General features: G+C 36.4%; 1 protein-coding gene across 1 annotated transcript in view; it reads right to left on the bottom strand.

Moving 5' to 3' along the window:
• The window catches only part of ADAM28 (ADAM metallopeptidase domain 28), a 145441-nt gene extending 144713 nt beyond the window's left edge, over positions 1-728 (bottom strand). Inside the window, exon 1 of the mRNA XM_007458828.1 lies at positions 663-728. Within this exon, the coding sequence (XP_007458890.1) occupies positions 663-728 (66 nt within the window). The remainder of the gene's footprint in view (positions 1-662) is intronic.
• Between the last annotated feature and the right edge of the window lie 16733 nt (positions 729-17461).

Genomic DNA, 17461 nt, shown 5'->3' with positions numbered 1-17461 from the left:
CCAGGGCTTCCCTGGTGGCACAGAGGTTAAGAATCTGCCTGCCAATGCACAGGACGTGGGTTCGAGCCCTGGTCTGGGAAGATCCCATTTGCTGTGGAGCAAATAAGCCCATGCGCTACAACTGCTAAGCCTGCTCTCTAGAGCCCGCGCACCACAACTACTGAGCCCGTGCACCACAACTACTGAAGGCCGCATGCCTAGAGCCCATGCTCCGCAACAAGAGAAGCCACTGCAATGAGAAGCTTGTGCACCACAACAAAGAGTAGCCCCCGCTCGCCGCAACTAGAGAAAGCCTGTGAGCAGAAACAAAGACCCAACACAGCCCAAAATAAATAAAATAAATTTATGAAAAAAAAAAGACAATATTGCACACTTTAATGTGTTAATTAAATGCTCCAACATGGTTTAGTAAAGAAACATCATGACAGAGCATTTAATTAACAGAGACAGTTAGGTCTGGCTTAATCATCTACTGAGAAGATTGCTATAGTGAAAGTTTCCACTGAGAGCATTTGCAATGGCTGATGTGTAATTCACAATTAGGATGCTTTCTTCCTGCAGAGTCATTTAGGGTCTCACCTGATAATGAAAAGTCTCACATTTTCTCCAAATACTAAACATGTGCCTTTAACTTCTGAGTTACGATGTGGACGTTCACTCACCCTCATGTTTGAGGCTGACTGTCCCTTTACAGGTTTAAACCCAACAGACTCACCCTTCAGCGTCATCTTCTTTCACCAAATCCCTACTGTTTTCTTTAAATTTTAAATGATGCTTGAGTATGGCTTCCTTAATAGTTCAAATGATCTTAACACGCATCTGTTATATAAAGGGTTTCTCCAAGGCATTAGGGAACTAATATGATTGCAAGCAACTGATTTTCATTTTATAAAAATATACAATTCAGAGACTCTGCAGGTCCTGAAATGGAAAGTAATTAATTGGTACTTCTTTCTCTCTTACTTACCTCTTTCTCAGGTCCCCATTATACTAAATTTGAGAAATGCCAGCGATTTATTGGGTTCTATGGGAAAATATTTGTTTTTACCTTATTAATTTGGACACTTACCTCAGATGTCTACTTTTCTAAGATGGGTGCAGATTGACTTCCATAAACTACCTATAACAATTGTACATCATGTCCACTCTCAAAATAATATGTAATACAGGCTTTGGCATTGGAGGTTAGGGTTTTGAGGGTGTTAGATTCTTTGAACAGCTCAAATACACATAAATCCAAAGGTAAAAAAGGAAACGTGATACTACCTCAGACTTGTTCTTATCACCATCCCATTCCAATTCAAAATCATTGATTCCTCAAGCTTTAAAGCTAGAAAACCAAACCACAGCAAGGTAAGGTAACTTGCTCATGCACAGACAGTGGTAGATTCAAGTATCCAATCTCATTCTTCTCTAATAGCCCTTATTTTATTGTTTTATTAATCTTTATATTCCATTTGGATTTTTTTTAACTTCCAGGTAATAAGTAGGGTGAAAAAGCCAAATTTTCCTAAGATAGAGAATAAATCAATTTCATTTCATCTCATAAATATTTTTCAGGCACTACTTTGTGTAGTGTTTTGCTTGACGCAGAGATCAAGAGGTAGAGTTTGACTTTCAAGCAGTCAAAACCATTTCTTACACTTTCTAATCATTTTAGAGAAAATGAAAAAAAAAAAACCTTGGCACATGTCATTTCAAATTTCCAGATTAGTAGTGTTTTCACAACCAGGAATAATCCACATGAAGTATTAAATTTAAAATGGCATGCCTTTTAAACTTCCTTTTCATGATAGTTTTCCTCCAGAGTTCTTTCATGTAATAAATTCATGTAAATATTCATGTAAATATTCATGTAAATATTCAAACAACAAATTTTACCTGAAAATGATTAAGTAAAAGATGTCATTAAGAATTTCAGAGATTTAGCTGTTATTATTCATATCTTAAATGTAATTTTATAAGAATAACTTTGAATGTTGTCAGATTTCAAATTACTTAGTTATCTTACTCATCAGAATCGTAAGTTCTAATATCACATATACCACAAATCTACTAAAACATGCAGCACATTTTTTACCGAAAACTGTTTGAGTTTTGCCATTCCAACTAGTCTGTGACTTCCCTGAAGACAGGGCTTTTATCTTGATTATGTCCCATAGCACATACAAGACTGGCAATAAATGCCTGATAAATGAATGATGAAAGACTGGGTTGATAATATGTATCTAATGTTACTATAGGGTCACTCAAGGACAGACAAAAGAGATAAAATGGAAAATGAACAAGGACAGAAATTTAAGGATCAACTACACTTAGGTCATTGCAAAAAGAGAAGAAGTTGGAGGAAAATATGATAAACAATCAGAGAGCTAGGGATTTCGTGTCATGGAAAACAAAGAGGAAATTTTAGAAGTTTGGGTTGGCAATAGTATTAGAAGTTAAAAATGATAGGAAATGTGGTAGTTATTAAAACTGTCCATAAATATTCTAGCTCTCTCTTCTTCGTGGTACATTAAAGGCTGTGTTTCCCTGACTTGTTTTGCTAATGAAATGTGATTGAAAGTGATACATATTATTTTCCATTGAAAGCTCTGAGTGTCAATGAGAACTTCCCGATGCTTCCTTTTGTTTCCTTTGCCCTGACAGAAGGTTCAGATAATGGATGCTTCATTAGCTTGGGACAAAGAATTAGGACATAGTGTATGCGCATCAGAGCCCCCTGCCAATCCACAAAGGGCATGCAGTATGGGCGAGAAATACATCTCATTTGTTTAAAGACATAGGTGGTGGGACTGTTTGTTACTGCAGCATACAGATGGCTTATCCTGACTGATACAGGGAGTAAGAAAAAATAAGAACTTATTAATTAAGACTAATTAAAATAACCAGAACTTTTATTTGTATATTTCTAGGCAGCAAGTGGATTTAAGGACTTAATAATGAGTTACTGATTTTAAAAAATTATGAGAAAAGAGTACCAACTCTCCATTGAAAATATTTAATACAAACTGAAGAGAATCATCCTTCCTCATCCTTATCAAAGTTTTTTTTAAAAATAATCATAAGAAATAGAAATAGTGGGAGAAAAAGTGTATTGACACTAAAAACAAAAGAACAGTTCCAGCAATACACCAACACTTTGAATAATATTGAAGAAAAATACCTGACATATACCTGCTTGTGAGACAGAATTGAGGGAATTACTGAGTGACCTTCTGTTTACCACATAATAGAAAAAGTCTGTTTTAGGAACACAGAACTCACTACCCAGCAGAACTATAATAACATCTTATGGTGCAGAAAACAAGACACTGAAAGGGAAGAAGTCTCTGGGGGAATTGGTAAAAGCCTATTTCCTATCCTACTGATATATTTTTGGGGAGGTAAAGGCTCCCTTTTTAAAGTCACACCTTTGAGTTGCTGAGTAAAGAACAAGCTAAATGAAATGTGGGTAATATTCCACTCGCCAGTGCTGGGATTAGCAAAAGAGGGGGGTCATGGGCTACGATATAATTAGGCTGCCACAACAGCCTTGTAAAGGGCAACTATTTAACACATAAGCAAACCTGCCTTCATGAGATACAGCCCTCTATTTTCAGCAATGGTCTTGGATATATGATCTGGCAAGGTTAAACTCTAATAAATATAAATTTTTCCACCTCCTATAGGTTATCAGTGACTTAAACAGGGGCCTAAACATTATCCAAGAGCATCCATTTCAACTCTCTAAAATAGAAAAATATGGTCTCTTTCTATTAGATTAATAAACAGAAGCATCACTATAGAGGAGAAATCATCTTAAGAAATAAGAAATATATCTTATGGAACACAGCTACTGAAAGAAGCAGAAGAAAACTTTAGAATATCTTTAATTAAACTTTCAAAGAAACCTGAGCAGATATTCCATCTGTGAAACTGGAAAAAGAAAGAAACTCATGACAGAATAGAAGTTAAACAAAACTTGATTGTTAAACAAAAGAAAGTACAAGGGAGGCAGTGTGCTTAAAATGAAACTTAAAAATTAGAGGACATTTTAATGTGACTTAGAAAAATCAGAGTAAGACTATTAAGACATAAAAGTGAAGAGAGAAATGGTCAGAAATGTAGATAACAGAATAGGGAGGTCAAATGTAGTCATAATAGGAATTTAAAGAAAAAACGAATTGAGGAGAAGACAGCAAAGAAAAGGGAGGAAAACTGCCCTAAGATAAGAAAACTTTGATATTTAGATGCAGAGGGCTCCTAAATAAAAACTAGATAATTTTAATGAAAAAGTACCCACTCCAACAATATATTTGTCACTAGACATAGGAAATTTTTAAAATTATTTCTAGAATAAAAATGTCCTACAAGTATTCAGTCAGAAAATGATATGAACATATACATAGGAAAATGAGAAACAATATTAATCCCTGGTTTATGAAAGAAGAAATATAAATAGCCAATAAACAGATGGAGAGACAAAGATTTAAACAAGAGTGACAGTTTTCTTACTTATCACACTGAACTAAATTAAAATAGTATAAAGCTTGGTGTTATCAAAAGTATTGGATGTGCACTCTAGTACATTTTTGAGGGTGTAAATTAAGATGAACTTTGTATATGACAATTAACATGTAGCTAATGCTTACATTCTATTTCCTAGCATTAATTCAAAGGAAAAAAATCACTTATATATGCAAATATCTAGCCATAAGAATAGTCAGCAAAAATATAACAAGGGCATACCATCAGAAACAAATAAGTATCTAAAATTTGGTCTTTGAGTAAAGACAATACAATCATGAGTAATACACTGTAGATGTATACGCTTAAATGAAAAGTATTCACAAAATTAAAAGAAAACAACTCTTAAAAATATATCAATAGCATATTTTAAGTTTATGTTTAGGTGTTAATTTTATTGTTATGTGAACAATATGCTCACATTTGTGTTTTCGATAAGCTCCCTTAGCCAAACAACCCTCCTTATCATGGGGACCAGGCACAGACCTCCTTATCCCTAAGCAGCAGGCTTCAGTTCCCTGCCAGCCCACAGAACTGTTCAAACAAACAAGTCACGTCGTCTTATGGGTACCAGGATTCCCCTCACGCCCTTGTTACGCAGCCTCTGGTTCACTGTTTTCGGAATGCAAACCCCATGTGACCATGCGTCACAAGTGGTGTCCTCCCGTGGTCTGTGAGTAAATGTGACTAATAAACTGTTGTCAAATGAACCTGTACAGTGTCAGCTTTCATGTGTTTGGCCATCCCCATAACCCTACAGTGGGGATCCCTCTGTCACCAATATGGTGAGGAGGAGGCAAGAAAAACAAAAAAGAAATGAAGGCTCAAGTGAAATAGAGGCTTGATGGAGCAATGTCCTAGAGCAGGGATAAGCTGAGGGACTCCAACGGGTAGATAAATGAGTTAATTTTGCCAAGAAAGAGAGCTTCATCCTATTAAATAGAAGAAAGGGAGAAGAGAACGGGTGGCGATCTAGCTGTGCCCTTGCAGGATAGTTAGTAAAGTAGGAAGCAGTGACATCTGCTGATATCAAGAGGCAGTAATAAGGTTTGGGGCTTAAGAAGTTGATCCCTTAGGATATTTTGGCTCACAAGTAGCATAACTGCCAACTAAGAGTAATTTACAGGCAACTGACTATCTCATATATTAGAAACCTAGAAACAGGCAATTCCAGGATGACTTGAGGAGCTCAATAAATGTTAGGATACAGGTATGTCATTTTCAAAATCTACTCCATCTTCTTCTGAAAGTGGTAAGATGGCTGTTGCATCACGATTTCACATGACCTCTCCAAAGAAAGGAGAAAAAAGATAGAAAAGAAACACATTTTCTCCTGAATATGGATATTACATATGGATATTTTACATATAAATATACGCAACACACACACACACACACACACACACACACACACACACACACACAATGTTTTACAGAAGCCACTAGCAAATATCTCCTAATCTCATTGACCAATACTGCTCAATAAATGACCATAAACGAGCAAAGAAAATGAGATTAGCATGACTGGCTTAGAATCATCATAATTTTTATTCTGGGGCTGAGTATTTTGCGCACCTGAATAAAAGTGGGTTTCTGTTAGCAAATAACAAAGGGCGAAATATTTCAGGTCAAGCAATTTACAGAGATTGTTCAAATGAGTATGGAAAAGTTTTGGAATAGCAGCTGTGGATAATGCCATAAGAAATCCATAAAATGTGAATGAAAAGATTACTGAGCAGCTGTCAATATAAAAATGAAGGTAGAGGGGCTTCCCTGGTGGTGCAGTGGTTGAGAGTCCGCCTGCCGATGCAGGGGACGTGGGTTCGTGCCCCGGTCCGGGAAGATCCCACATGCCGCGGAGCGGCTGGGCCCGTGAGCCGTGGCCGCTGAGCATACGCGTCCAGAAGCCTGTGCTCCGCAACGGGAGAGGCCACAACAGTGAGAGGCCCGCGTACCGCAAAATAAATAAATAAAAGTTAAAAAAAAAAAAAATGAAGGTGGAAAATCATGAATTTATAGGGAATATGATATCCTAGATTTGAGACTTTCTTTGGCAACACATAACAAACGAAGAATCAGAAGTAAACATGTGGAGTATGAAAGAAACAAGAATGCTAGGCTATTCATGAAAAAGATTTTGAATGTCTGACCATAAGGTCCAGAACTTTAGAAGGTAATGGACCTAGCTATGAGTTACAAGAATTAAGAGAAAAAACACATAGCTTTGGGTATTTGGAGATCAGGATGAAAAAATTGGAATGAGCAGGTGGCATGAAGGAAATAAGGAGAGTTTAGTAAGAGAAATAGGATCCAAATTCACTGGCATTTGGAATCATTTTGCCTCAAAGTGCAGACATGGCAGAGAGAGTTTGAGAAAATGTGGATATAAATGCAGTGGTTGTAAAGAGGTTAAGAATATCAGAAGGGTATTTTGGGGGGCAGTGGAGAGAGTGGCAGGAATAATTTTTATATTGCCTATGTTGTTCTGCATTCCCAGTTAGATGGCATTTTTCTTTCAGGTCAGGGAGTACATTTCACATTTTTTTCTTATCCTACTCTATGAAAAGGAGAGAGAAGTGGTGGCTACTGGAGATAGTCCCCTTGGATTCCAAGATTTCACACAGACTTCAAATCTCAATTATCATGTTAGGCTTGCACAATTAGATTTTACATATTTTTGTAAAATTGGGGAATAATTTCATATTACTAATTGAGTTGGAGGTATTCTATCTGGATTCAATTCTTTCTGTTAGAGCTTCAAATTACACACCCATCTTATCTACCAGTGATGCATTTCCTCCAAATACAATCAATGGCTATCCCCAGAAAATGCAGGTGCTAGTAGATCCAAGCCACGCCACTGAATGCCAGTTACATATCAGAGTCTTATTTATTGTACTTAGTTTAAAAACAGGAGGCTAGAAAAAAAATATCAAACAATAGTCAAGAAGTTGAATAAATTGTGATATTTCTACAAAGGGATATTCTATAAGGCATGGCCATAAGACAATATTATTTTTTTTAAATATGTATTAACATAAAAATAAAGCACAATATAATTCTAAGAATCAACACTTTTACTCATGTGAAATGTCCAAAAGTTATGTTTATAAGAATGTAGGTGATTTTCAAAATGATTTTTGATTTTATCATTTTTCCAAAGTAAATATTGTGTTATTTAAGTAATAATTCTTATGTAACAAGTATCAAATAACAACACACCCAAGCCAAACTTTGTCCTTTAAAAAATATAGAAGAGGATGGACCTGGAGGGAAAGAATCAGAATTATTGAGAGTACCAGAAGGCTTTTCTTGTGCGATGGGAAAGATTTCCATCCCCATCCCAGATTCCCCTTTCCCTTCCCTTCTTCCTCTTCCTGCCAGGTAAGTAGTGAGATTAGCCTCTGAGTCACAATTCTTATAGCTTTATTTCCTGTTTGGGACTCAGACCAGAAGACTTGAGCACAGTCTGATTCACCCACTGTTTTAAATAAATATTACCCAAGGCTTCTCCAAGTCCCTCAGGCAATTTCCCTTCACCCTTTCAGAATGTCTGTGCTTGATCGTCCTATTGATGCCTCCTAGATTGCCTAATTAAAAACACTCCACACTTGGTCAAGAAGACTTTGAGCTCTCTCAAGACTCTCCATATTCAAACATGGCTCAGTACATCACAGTTGTGAGGGTCCTTTGGCTTTAGTTGGGGTTCTATGGAAAGTAGGGGAGGAAGCTGAAGGGTGCTTCTGGGATAGATGACTGGACTTCCCCAGGAGAGGCATCTGTACCACTCTGACAAGTATTTTTCACTGGTACCCACAACTGGCTCTTCTAAAACAGCAGTATGAGTATGTGAATAGTTATAAAGCAAATAAGCAAGAGCCAATAATGATTACATCCCAGGATATCGCCATGGTCTGCTCCTCGTCTGATTTTTCTTGATGCTTTCTTCCCTTTTTCAAGCTCCTTCACAGGCCTTTCTTTGAAATGTTATTCTCAAGGATCATTTCTATCTTCTAAGCCATCTGCTTTCATATCCCATCCACTTCTTGTTCTAACTTCTACAAACAGGTGGATGAATTCTAAACTTAGGTCTCTTTCTGGATGCTTCAGTGTTCTGGCTAGATCCTTCTCGTATCCCGTTTTCTTGTTCCATGTGCCCACCCTCAGGTTCTGCATGTTTTGTTTCTGAAGGCTTGCCTCTACATCTGCATCCCTCTTCTGAAGGCAATTCTTGGGCTACTGGAGCCACATTGCCTGAACATGTGAAGAACTTAAGTACCTGGAATTTTGTCCTGTGGGGCAGACCACAGCTAATGATGGATGCAACAGTATAAAAGCCCAGCTCCCTTGTATTGAGCAAGTCAAGTATGAGGTGTGGTTTATTCTCCAGAGTTCCTTTTGAGATCAGAGGAGGCTGGGACTTCACCTGAGACTGCACGCGTGATTGACTTCTCTTCCTCATTCAGCCTCCACTACTGCTGGAAGCACTTTAATAAATCACTTGCCCATGACTTTTTCTCCCAGAATCTCCTGGGGAAACTGACCTAAGATGCTGCTGGACTTGTAATTTATTTATAAAACTGTCTATTAAACATGGTCACCTGGATTAACCCCATGCACCTTAAACTCAATTTGTTGATAACTGATTTTATCCTTTTCCTCCTAATCCTGCTCCCCCTTCCATATTCCAAATGCACGCAGTTATCTGAGACAGAAGGATTGGAGTTATTCTAGGTATTTCTCTCACCATCAACCCCCACTTTCACTTAATCACAATTTCTACCTATTTTAATTCATTAGCATTTCTTGAATATGTCCTCTTGTTTCCATTACCATTGCCTTTATATGTTTCTAGCCTCCATTTAAAAAAAAAATTTCTCAACCCTCACTGACCACTTAATCTTACCAAGGCAAGGCCCCAGAGACAATCAATTACCCTTTTACCAGGACCCTCAATTCCTTTTTATTCCTTTCCTTCTGCCACATCCACAAACTTACTACTTTAAATCAGTTCCAGAATGTTTTATCTCCTCTTTTGTAGAGATGAAAACTGCTAGAAAATTATCAGTCAACAGTCTTTAGTGTTCTTATACTTAAAAATAGAACAACACAATATTTTAAAATTATTTTCTTGTATAATTAACTTTACTAATTCATCATTCGTCTTATGTAGCTCTGTTAAATTTATTTCTATATAGTATTTTAAGGGTCTTTTAAAATTGCAATTGGGAAATAAACATTTCTTTCATTATAGTTTTAGACTTTACCTTTGCCTTCTGGGCTACAATAAGCAGTTAATTTTATGTTTCTCCAGTATCCAGTTACCTTAATAACTTTTATTAGTTGTGATAACTTTTAGTTATCAAGAGTGCTTGAAAAGAATGTGTAATGGATTTAGTTTTATATGTTCTCTATTGAACCATATGAAACTAATTGCCAGTATTAAGTCAAGAATGTTTGAATAGGGCTCCCCTGGTCGCTCAGTGGTTAAGAATCCGCCTGCCAATGCAGGGGACACAGGTTTGAGCCCTGGTCCGGGAAGATCCCACATGCCGCGGAGCAACTAAGCCCGTGTGATACAACTACTGAGCCTGCACTTTAGAGCCCGTGAGCTGCAACTACCAAAGCCTGCACTACTAGAGCCTGTGCTCTGCAACAAGAGAAGCTACCACAATGAGAAGCCTGCTCACCGCAACGAAGTGTAGCCCCTGCTCACTGCAACTACAGAAAGCCCGCGGGCAGCAACCAAGACCCAACGCAGCCAAAAATAAATAAATTAAATAAATAAAATTTAAAAAAAAGAATCTTTGAAGAGAGGTAATTTCATAAGTTATGTATATATCTATATGTATCTACATATATCCATCTATCTATGTATCATGGTTTATCTATCTATCTATCATCTATCTATCTATCTATCTATCATGTTTTCATTGTCTGGTTTAACTTTTATATATGGTTAACCAAGATATTTTCTTCTTAATCAATTAATTACCTAGTGACATACTCTAAATTCTGTCACTACAATGATGTATTTATATCTTTGTTCTTGTAATTCTATCAAGTTTTGCCTTATACGGTGTGAAGCTTTATACAGATTGAAGCATACACATTTGTATCTTCTTCATAAGTTTTTCTTTCTATGATTATGCAGCAACCATTTTATCTCTCTGTTTCCGCCTTAAAATATTTTCTCTGATAGTACTGTAACTTCACCAGCTTTTATTTGGTGATTTGTCTATTGTAACTTTTATCTTTCTACTTTCAACCTCTCAGTGCACTTTTGTTTTAGATACATTTTTATGTAACTGAAATTCTTTACTTTTTTCCTTTTTAAATTTTTTAAAAATTTGTTTGTTTTATTATTTTTGGCTACTCAGTAGTCGTGGCTCGTGGGCTCTAGAGCGCAGGCTCAATAGTTGTGGTACATGGACTTAGCTGCTCTGTGGCATGTGGGATTTTCCTGGACCAGGGCTCGAACCCGTGTCCCCTGCATTGGCAGGCGGATTCTTAACCACTGAACCACCAGGGAAGTCCCCTTTTTTCCTTTTTATTAAATTGCGTAAGTTTTTAGCTGATAAGCTTTGTCTTATTACTGATACATTTAAAGTTATGTTTACTATCTTTTTCTGTGTTTCTGTTTACCATGCTGCTGCTACAGATTTCTTTGTTTTTTCTTTTTTTCACTAAGTTTGACATGTATACATTATATTTCTGCTGTTGGTTGATTACCTCAAATTTGTAGCACATGTATTTCCTCAACAATGTATAAAGTAAATCATAATTTTCACTCTTCTCCCAAAATATTCAAGAGCCTTTTAGAACGCTTAACTTTCAATTATCCTTCTTTCAACTTACATCATATCATTGGCCAATATGTTAGTTGCACCTGTATATGCCCTCCATTAAATTAGTCTTCATTATTATTATTTTATACCATTAATGTTGGTTCATTCTTTCCCCCATGTGTACCAATTTATTTATTTACCATTCTGTCTTGCATATCCTATCTTCCTTAGGTTTTTATTGTTTTTCTCCAGGAAGTACATTCTTTGAGACTCCTTCAGTATGAGTATGTTAATGGTAAACATGTTCTTTGTAGAAAAGAACTTTTTCTTTTCATCTACTTTTCATCTCCAGTTATTTACAGAATCTCTTTTTCCTTTGGTGTCTTGAGGTTCCCTGTGATGTGTTTAGCTCAATCTAATTTATTTATCCTTCACTAGATTCCTTAGGCTTCCTGAATCTGAGCTTCTAAGCCATTATGTCTTCTTTTATTTCTGAGAAAATTCCACCCATTCCTTCTTTAATACTGCATTCTCTTTATTCTGTCCTTCCAGTACTCCAGTTGGCAGCACTACTTGAACACTTGGGAAAGAGAGGTTCTTGGATCCTGTATTTTAAAATGTCCTGCATATGACAACACACACACACACAGAATATTTTAAAACTATTGTCACTTGGAAGTCATCACTGTGTTAGTACACTGCAGCCTAAAACTAAATATCTGGTCTTACAAGTAACATCATTCAGATGCCTAGAAACGTTCTCTTTTGAATTCTTGGGAAAAAAGCAATTACTGTGAAATGCCATGAATATTTGAGGGTTGTGTGACAGCCATGGTCAAGGATGACAATGCTTCATAGTGAAGAGGATGTGAGCAATAGAAGAGTTAGTAAGAGAAAAGACTACGTAACTTGCCAAATCCTTCTTTTCCAAGAGAATGAGTGTAAAAGATTCTTCCATAACATAATGCATTTCCATGTGGTGCCCTGAATCCATTCTCTTGCTTCTCTTTTAATTTTTAAAATTTTACTCCAATTTATGGAATTATTAGTTCTGCCAGTTTTATTGTGGAGTCCTTAGGCTTGTATACAACCTGTTATATACGTTACCTGCAAACAGGATACTTTTACTTTTTCTTTTCTGATTTAAATGCCTTTTATTTATTCTTCTTGCCCAGTTGCTCTTAGGACTTCTAATACTATATTAATAGAAGTGATGAGAGTGGGCATCCTTGTGTTGTTCCTGATCTTAAATGAAAAGCTTTCAGCTTTTAACTGTTGTGTATAATGTATTTTGTTGAGAAATTTTGCATCTACTTTCATTAGGGACACTCGTCTATAGGTTTTCTTCTTATGCAGTGTCTTTGTCTGGCTTTGGTATCAAGATAATGCTGGCCTCATAAAATGAGGTTGGAAGTGTCCCCTACTTTTCAATTTTTTGGAAGAGTTTGAGAAGGATTGGTGGTAATTCTTTTTAAAATGATTGGTAAAATTTACCGGTGAAGCCATCTGATCCTGGGCCTTTCTTTGTTGGGAGGATGTTGATTACTGACTCAATCTCCTTATTCACTTTTGTCTGTTTAGATTTTTCATTTCTTCATGACAGTCTTGATAGGTTGTATGTTTCTAGGAATTTATCCATTTCTTCTAGCTTATTAAATTTGTTGATGTATATAATTTTTCATATGTTGCACTTTAGCCTCTTATTTTGTACTTTATTTCTATGACATTCGTTATAATGTCTCTTATTTCATTTATAATTTTATTTACTTGAGTGTTCTCTTTTTCTTCATCTAGCTAAATGTCAATTTTGTTTATTTTTTTTTAAAGGTCTTAGTTGTGTTGATTTTTTCCTATTTTTTCTGATCTCTATTTAGTTGTTATCTGCTCTACTGTATTATTTCCATCCTTCTGCTAACTTTGGGCTTAGTTTGTTTTTATTTGAGGTGTAAAATTGGGTTGTTTATTTGAGATCTCTCTGTTTCCTAATGTAGCATTTATCACTAGAAGCTTCCCTCTTAGAACTGCTTTTGCTGCATCTCATAAGTTTTGGTATGTTGTGCTTCCATTTTCATTTGTCTTAAGATATTTTTAAAATTTCTCCTTTAATTACTTCTTTGACCTATTGATTGCTTAGGAGTGTGTTGTTTAATTTCCACATACTTGTGAATTTCCCAATTTTCCTTCTGTTTCTGATTTCTAACTTCATACCAATATGGTTGGGAAAGACAGTTGGTATGATTTCAGTTTTCCTTAATTTTTTAAGACTTGTTTTATGGCCTAATATATGATTTCTCCTGGAGGACATTCTTTGTGCACTTGAGATGTCTGTGCATTCTACTGCTGTAGGATGAAATGATCTGTACATGTCTGTTAGGTCCATTTGGTCTATAGTATTGTCAAATTCCCTTTTCTTATTGATTTACTGTTGGCATGCTCTATTCATTGTTAAAATGAGGTTTTGAATTTATTATTATTTATTTATTATTTATTATTATTTATTATTATTTTGTTGTCTATTTTTCCCCCAGTGCTATCAATATTCATTTTATATATTTAGGAGCTCTCATATTGAGTGCATATGTATTTATATATAATTGTTATATCTTCCTGATGAATTGATCCTTTATCACTATATAATGCCTTTCTATGTCTCTTGTGACCGTTTTAGGCTTAAAGTCTATCCTGTCTAAATGTAACTACCCTTGCCCGCTTTTGGGTATCTTTTTCTGTGGTTCCACTTTCAGCCCATGTGTGTCCTTAAGTCTAAAGCGAGTCTCTGGTAGACAGCATATAGCTGAATCTTGACTTTTAGTCAATTCAGCCACTCTATGCCTTTTCACTGGGGAGTTTAATTTACATTTAAAGTAACTATTGATAGGGAAGGGCTTACTACTGTCATTTTGATCACTGTTTTCTGTCCATCTTCTTGTTCTTTTGTTTCTGCTTTCCTTTCTTGCTGTGTGTTTTGTTGACTTTTTAAGAGTAATATTCTTTGAATATCTTTTTCTTTTTGTTTTGTGTATCTTCTACAGGTGTTTTGCTTGTGGTTAACATGATGCTTACATAAAACAGCTTATAGTTACACAGTCTTTTTAAAGCTGATAACAAAGTGACTTCAATCACATACAAAAAGTCTACACTTTTACTTCTCTCACACGTACTCTTTATCTTATGGATGTCACAATTTATGTGTTTTATATTGGATATTCATTAACAAACTTTTGTAATAGTAGTTATACTTAATACTTTTGTCTTTTAACTTTTTTCTATTCTTTTTCAAATTCTTTTAACTCTTATACTAAAATTAAATTGTTTTACACAACAACATTACAATACCATAGTATTCTGTATCTGTCTGTATAGTTAACAGTGAGTTTTATTCTTTCACATGCTTTTGTGTTTCTGCTTAATGTCCTGTTGTTTCAACTTAAAGAACTCCCTTTAGCATGTCTCCCTTTGCCATTTCTTATATGGCAGGTCTAGTGAAGATTTAACTCCCTTATCTTTTGTCTTGAAAAGTATTTCTCCTTCATTTGCTGATGGACAGTTTTTCAGAATACAGTATTCTTGGCTGGCAATTTTTTTCCTCTCTACACTTTGAATATAACATCTCACTCTCCCCTGCAATGTTTCTGCTGAGCAATCGGCTGACAGTCATGGGGGTTCCCATATATGCGATGAGTTGCTTTTCCCTTGCTGCTTTCAGAATCTTCTCTTTGTCTATGACTTTTAACAATTTGATTATAATGTGTCTTGGTGTAGATTTCTTTAGATTCACCCTCTTTGGAAGGTTTAGGCTTTATGAATGTGAATGTCCACTTCTCTCCTGAGATTTGGTACGTTTTCAGCTGTAATGCATATTGGCTCACTTAATGGTATTCCATAAGTTCTTTAGGCTCTCTACACTTTTTTTTTTTAATTCTTGCTTTCTTTTCTCCTCCTCTGACTGTATAATTTGGAATTTACCTGTCTTGAGTTTATCGACCCCTTCTCCTACTTGATCAAGTCTTCTATTTAAATTCTCTATTATATTTTTAAGCTGAGTTTTTGTATTCTTCAGCTCCAAAGTTTCTGTTTGGTTCTTTTTATGGTTTCTCTTTATTTATATTCTCATTTTGTCCATGTATTGTTTTCTTGATTTAATGTAGTTTTTGATGTTTTGTAGCTTACTGAGCTTCTTTAAAATGACTATTCTGAAATTCTTTTTCAGGCAATTCACAGATCTCTGTTACTTTAGTGTTGGTTACTGGAGACTTAGTTTATTATTTTGCTTGTGGAAATTTCCCTGATTTTTCATACTTCTTGTAGCTTTGCATTCATGTCGGCACATCTGAAGAAGGAGTCATCCCTTCAGTCTTTGTGGACTGACTTTGACAGGGAAAGAACTTCACTAATCAGCCTGGCTTGAAATTCTGGGACCCTTGGAAACCTTCTCTATGGATATGCATATAGTCCATTCCTCATCCTTCTTCCTGGAAGAGATGCTTCAGGGCTAGGCACATTCTCCTAACCTTGGAGAGCCATGCAGGGCACCATAAATTACCCACTCCTTTTCATTAGGTTGATGCAGTGAATGGCCTGGATGTTGGGTGAAAGTTCCACTTCTTTCCTTCCTTCCTAAAGGGAAAGCTTCATGGCCTATGCACCTTTTCCCAACCTTGCAGATCTATGCTTGCTGCTGAGAGCCAACTGCCCATTTTCTTTGTTCTTATCTACCCCTAGACTTTCACACTTTACTGATTCCCTCAACACTTCACTCTGGGTTAAGTGGGAACGAAGTAGATCTCTTGGGCAATGGCTCAAAAGACCAGAGACATTGAATGCATGTTTCACTCTCTCCTTCTCCCAAGGGAGACATCTCAGTCCAAGGTGATCTCTCTCAGTGCTGACCTGAGACAGCTTGGGGGAGGGTCTAACATGGGGAAAGTGAAACTGCTCTTCTTACCCATCTCAATGAGTTTATTCTTGGATTTGTGCTCATCGGAGCCGTTGCAGTCTCTTAACTGGATCCTGGAAATTGCATAAAGTTATTTTGATCCATACATTGATGTTACATCAGTGCTTCTGTGAGAGAACAAGGGCTGGGACTTCCTATTCTAAGATCTTGCTAATAACCCCGAGTCACTTTTATATCTAGAAGTTCTATTTGATTTCATTTAACTCTGTTATTTAGTTTTTTTTTTTTTTTTTGCGGTACGTGGGCCTCTCACTGTTGTGGCCTCTCCTGTTGCGGAGCACAGGCTCCGGACGCACAGGCTCAGCGGCCATGGCTCACGGGCCCAGCCACTCCGCCGCACGTGGGATCTTCCTGGACCAGGGCACGAACCCGTGTCCCCTGCATTGGCAGGCAGACTCTCAACCACTGCGCCACCAGGGAAGCCCTGTGTATAACAGTTTTAAACATTTTCACTTAGTAGCTCAATGATGTACTCTTCTTTCTAATCACCCCCTGCCTTTCACCAAAGACACTGTTGTACAGGTGTATTTGGTTTGAGTGTGGCTATGTCCAGAAGCAGTGGAGACGATGGCTCTGAAATGGGGAATGTACCTACGTGTGTGTGTGTGTGTGTGTGTGTGTGTGTGTGTGTGTGTGTATTTTTAGGTGGTCATTGAGATGGTAGAGCACATACATAAGATTAAACATCCGTAATTTAAAAGTGCATAAGAATTAACTGTTTTAGGGTGTGGCAAAGTATTATCAGAGTCTCAGAGGATTCGCGCCTCTAAAAATGAAGAATATTCTCATCTGAAATGAGCTACTCTAATAAATGTTGATTATAATCACAATCATCACAATAATGTAACTGCTATTTTGAGCAGTACTTTTTTTAAAGTTTTTTTCCATTGTTGAGATGATTCAGCTGTTTCGGAAAATAAAACAAAGTACAAATGAGTGGGTGAGTATGCCATGAAAGCCATTCTTAAATGATTAAAGCCCTGGCTATCTCAGTTATTGTCAGCATTGTACCTGCCTCCTTCATAAATACTGTTTTTAACGGTCAGCCTACACAACATTAAAGGTCTGCCTGGACTCTCTACTTGGTCTGAGGGTCCCAGAAAACTGCAGTAATTCTCAAATCAATATGTTCCCTTTTCACTATACTGTTATCACTTGTGATTACAGCTAGGGAAGGAGATTTTTTTTTTTTTTTTTTTTTTTTTTT

This window comes from Lipotes vexillifer, unplaced genomic scaffold (genome assembly GCF_000442215.2).
Source record: "Lipotes vexillifer unplaced genomic scaffold, Lipotes_vexillifer_v1.1 scaffold484, whole genome shotgun sequence".
Classification (NCBI taxonomy): domain Eukaryota; kingdom Metazoa; phylum Chordata; class Mammalia; order Artiodactyla; family Lipotidae; genus Lipotes; species Lipotes vexillifer.
Note: the sequence above shows the minus strand (reverse complement) of the source record. Positions and strands in the feature narration are given on the sequence as shown.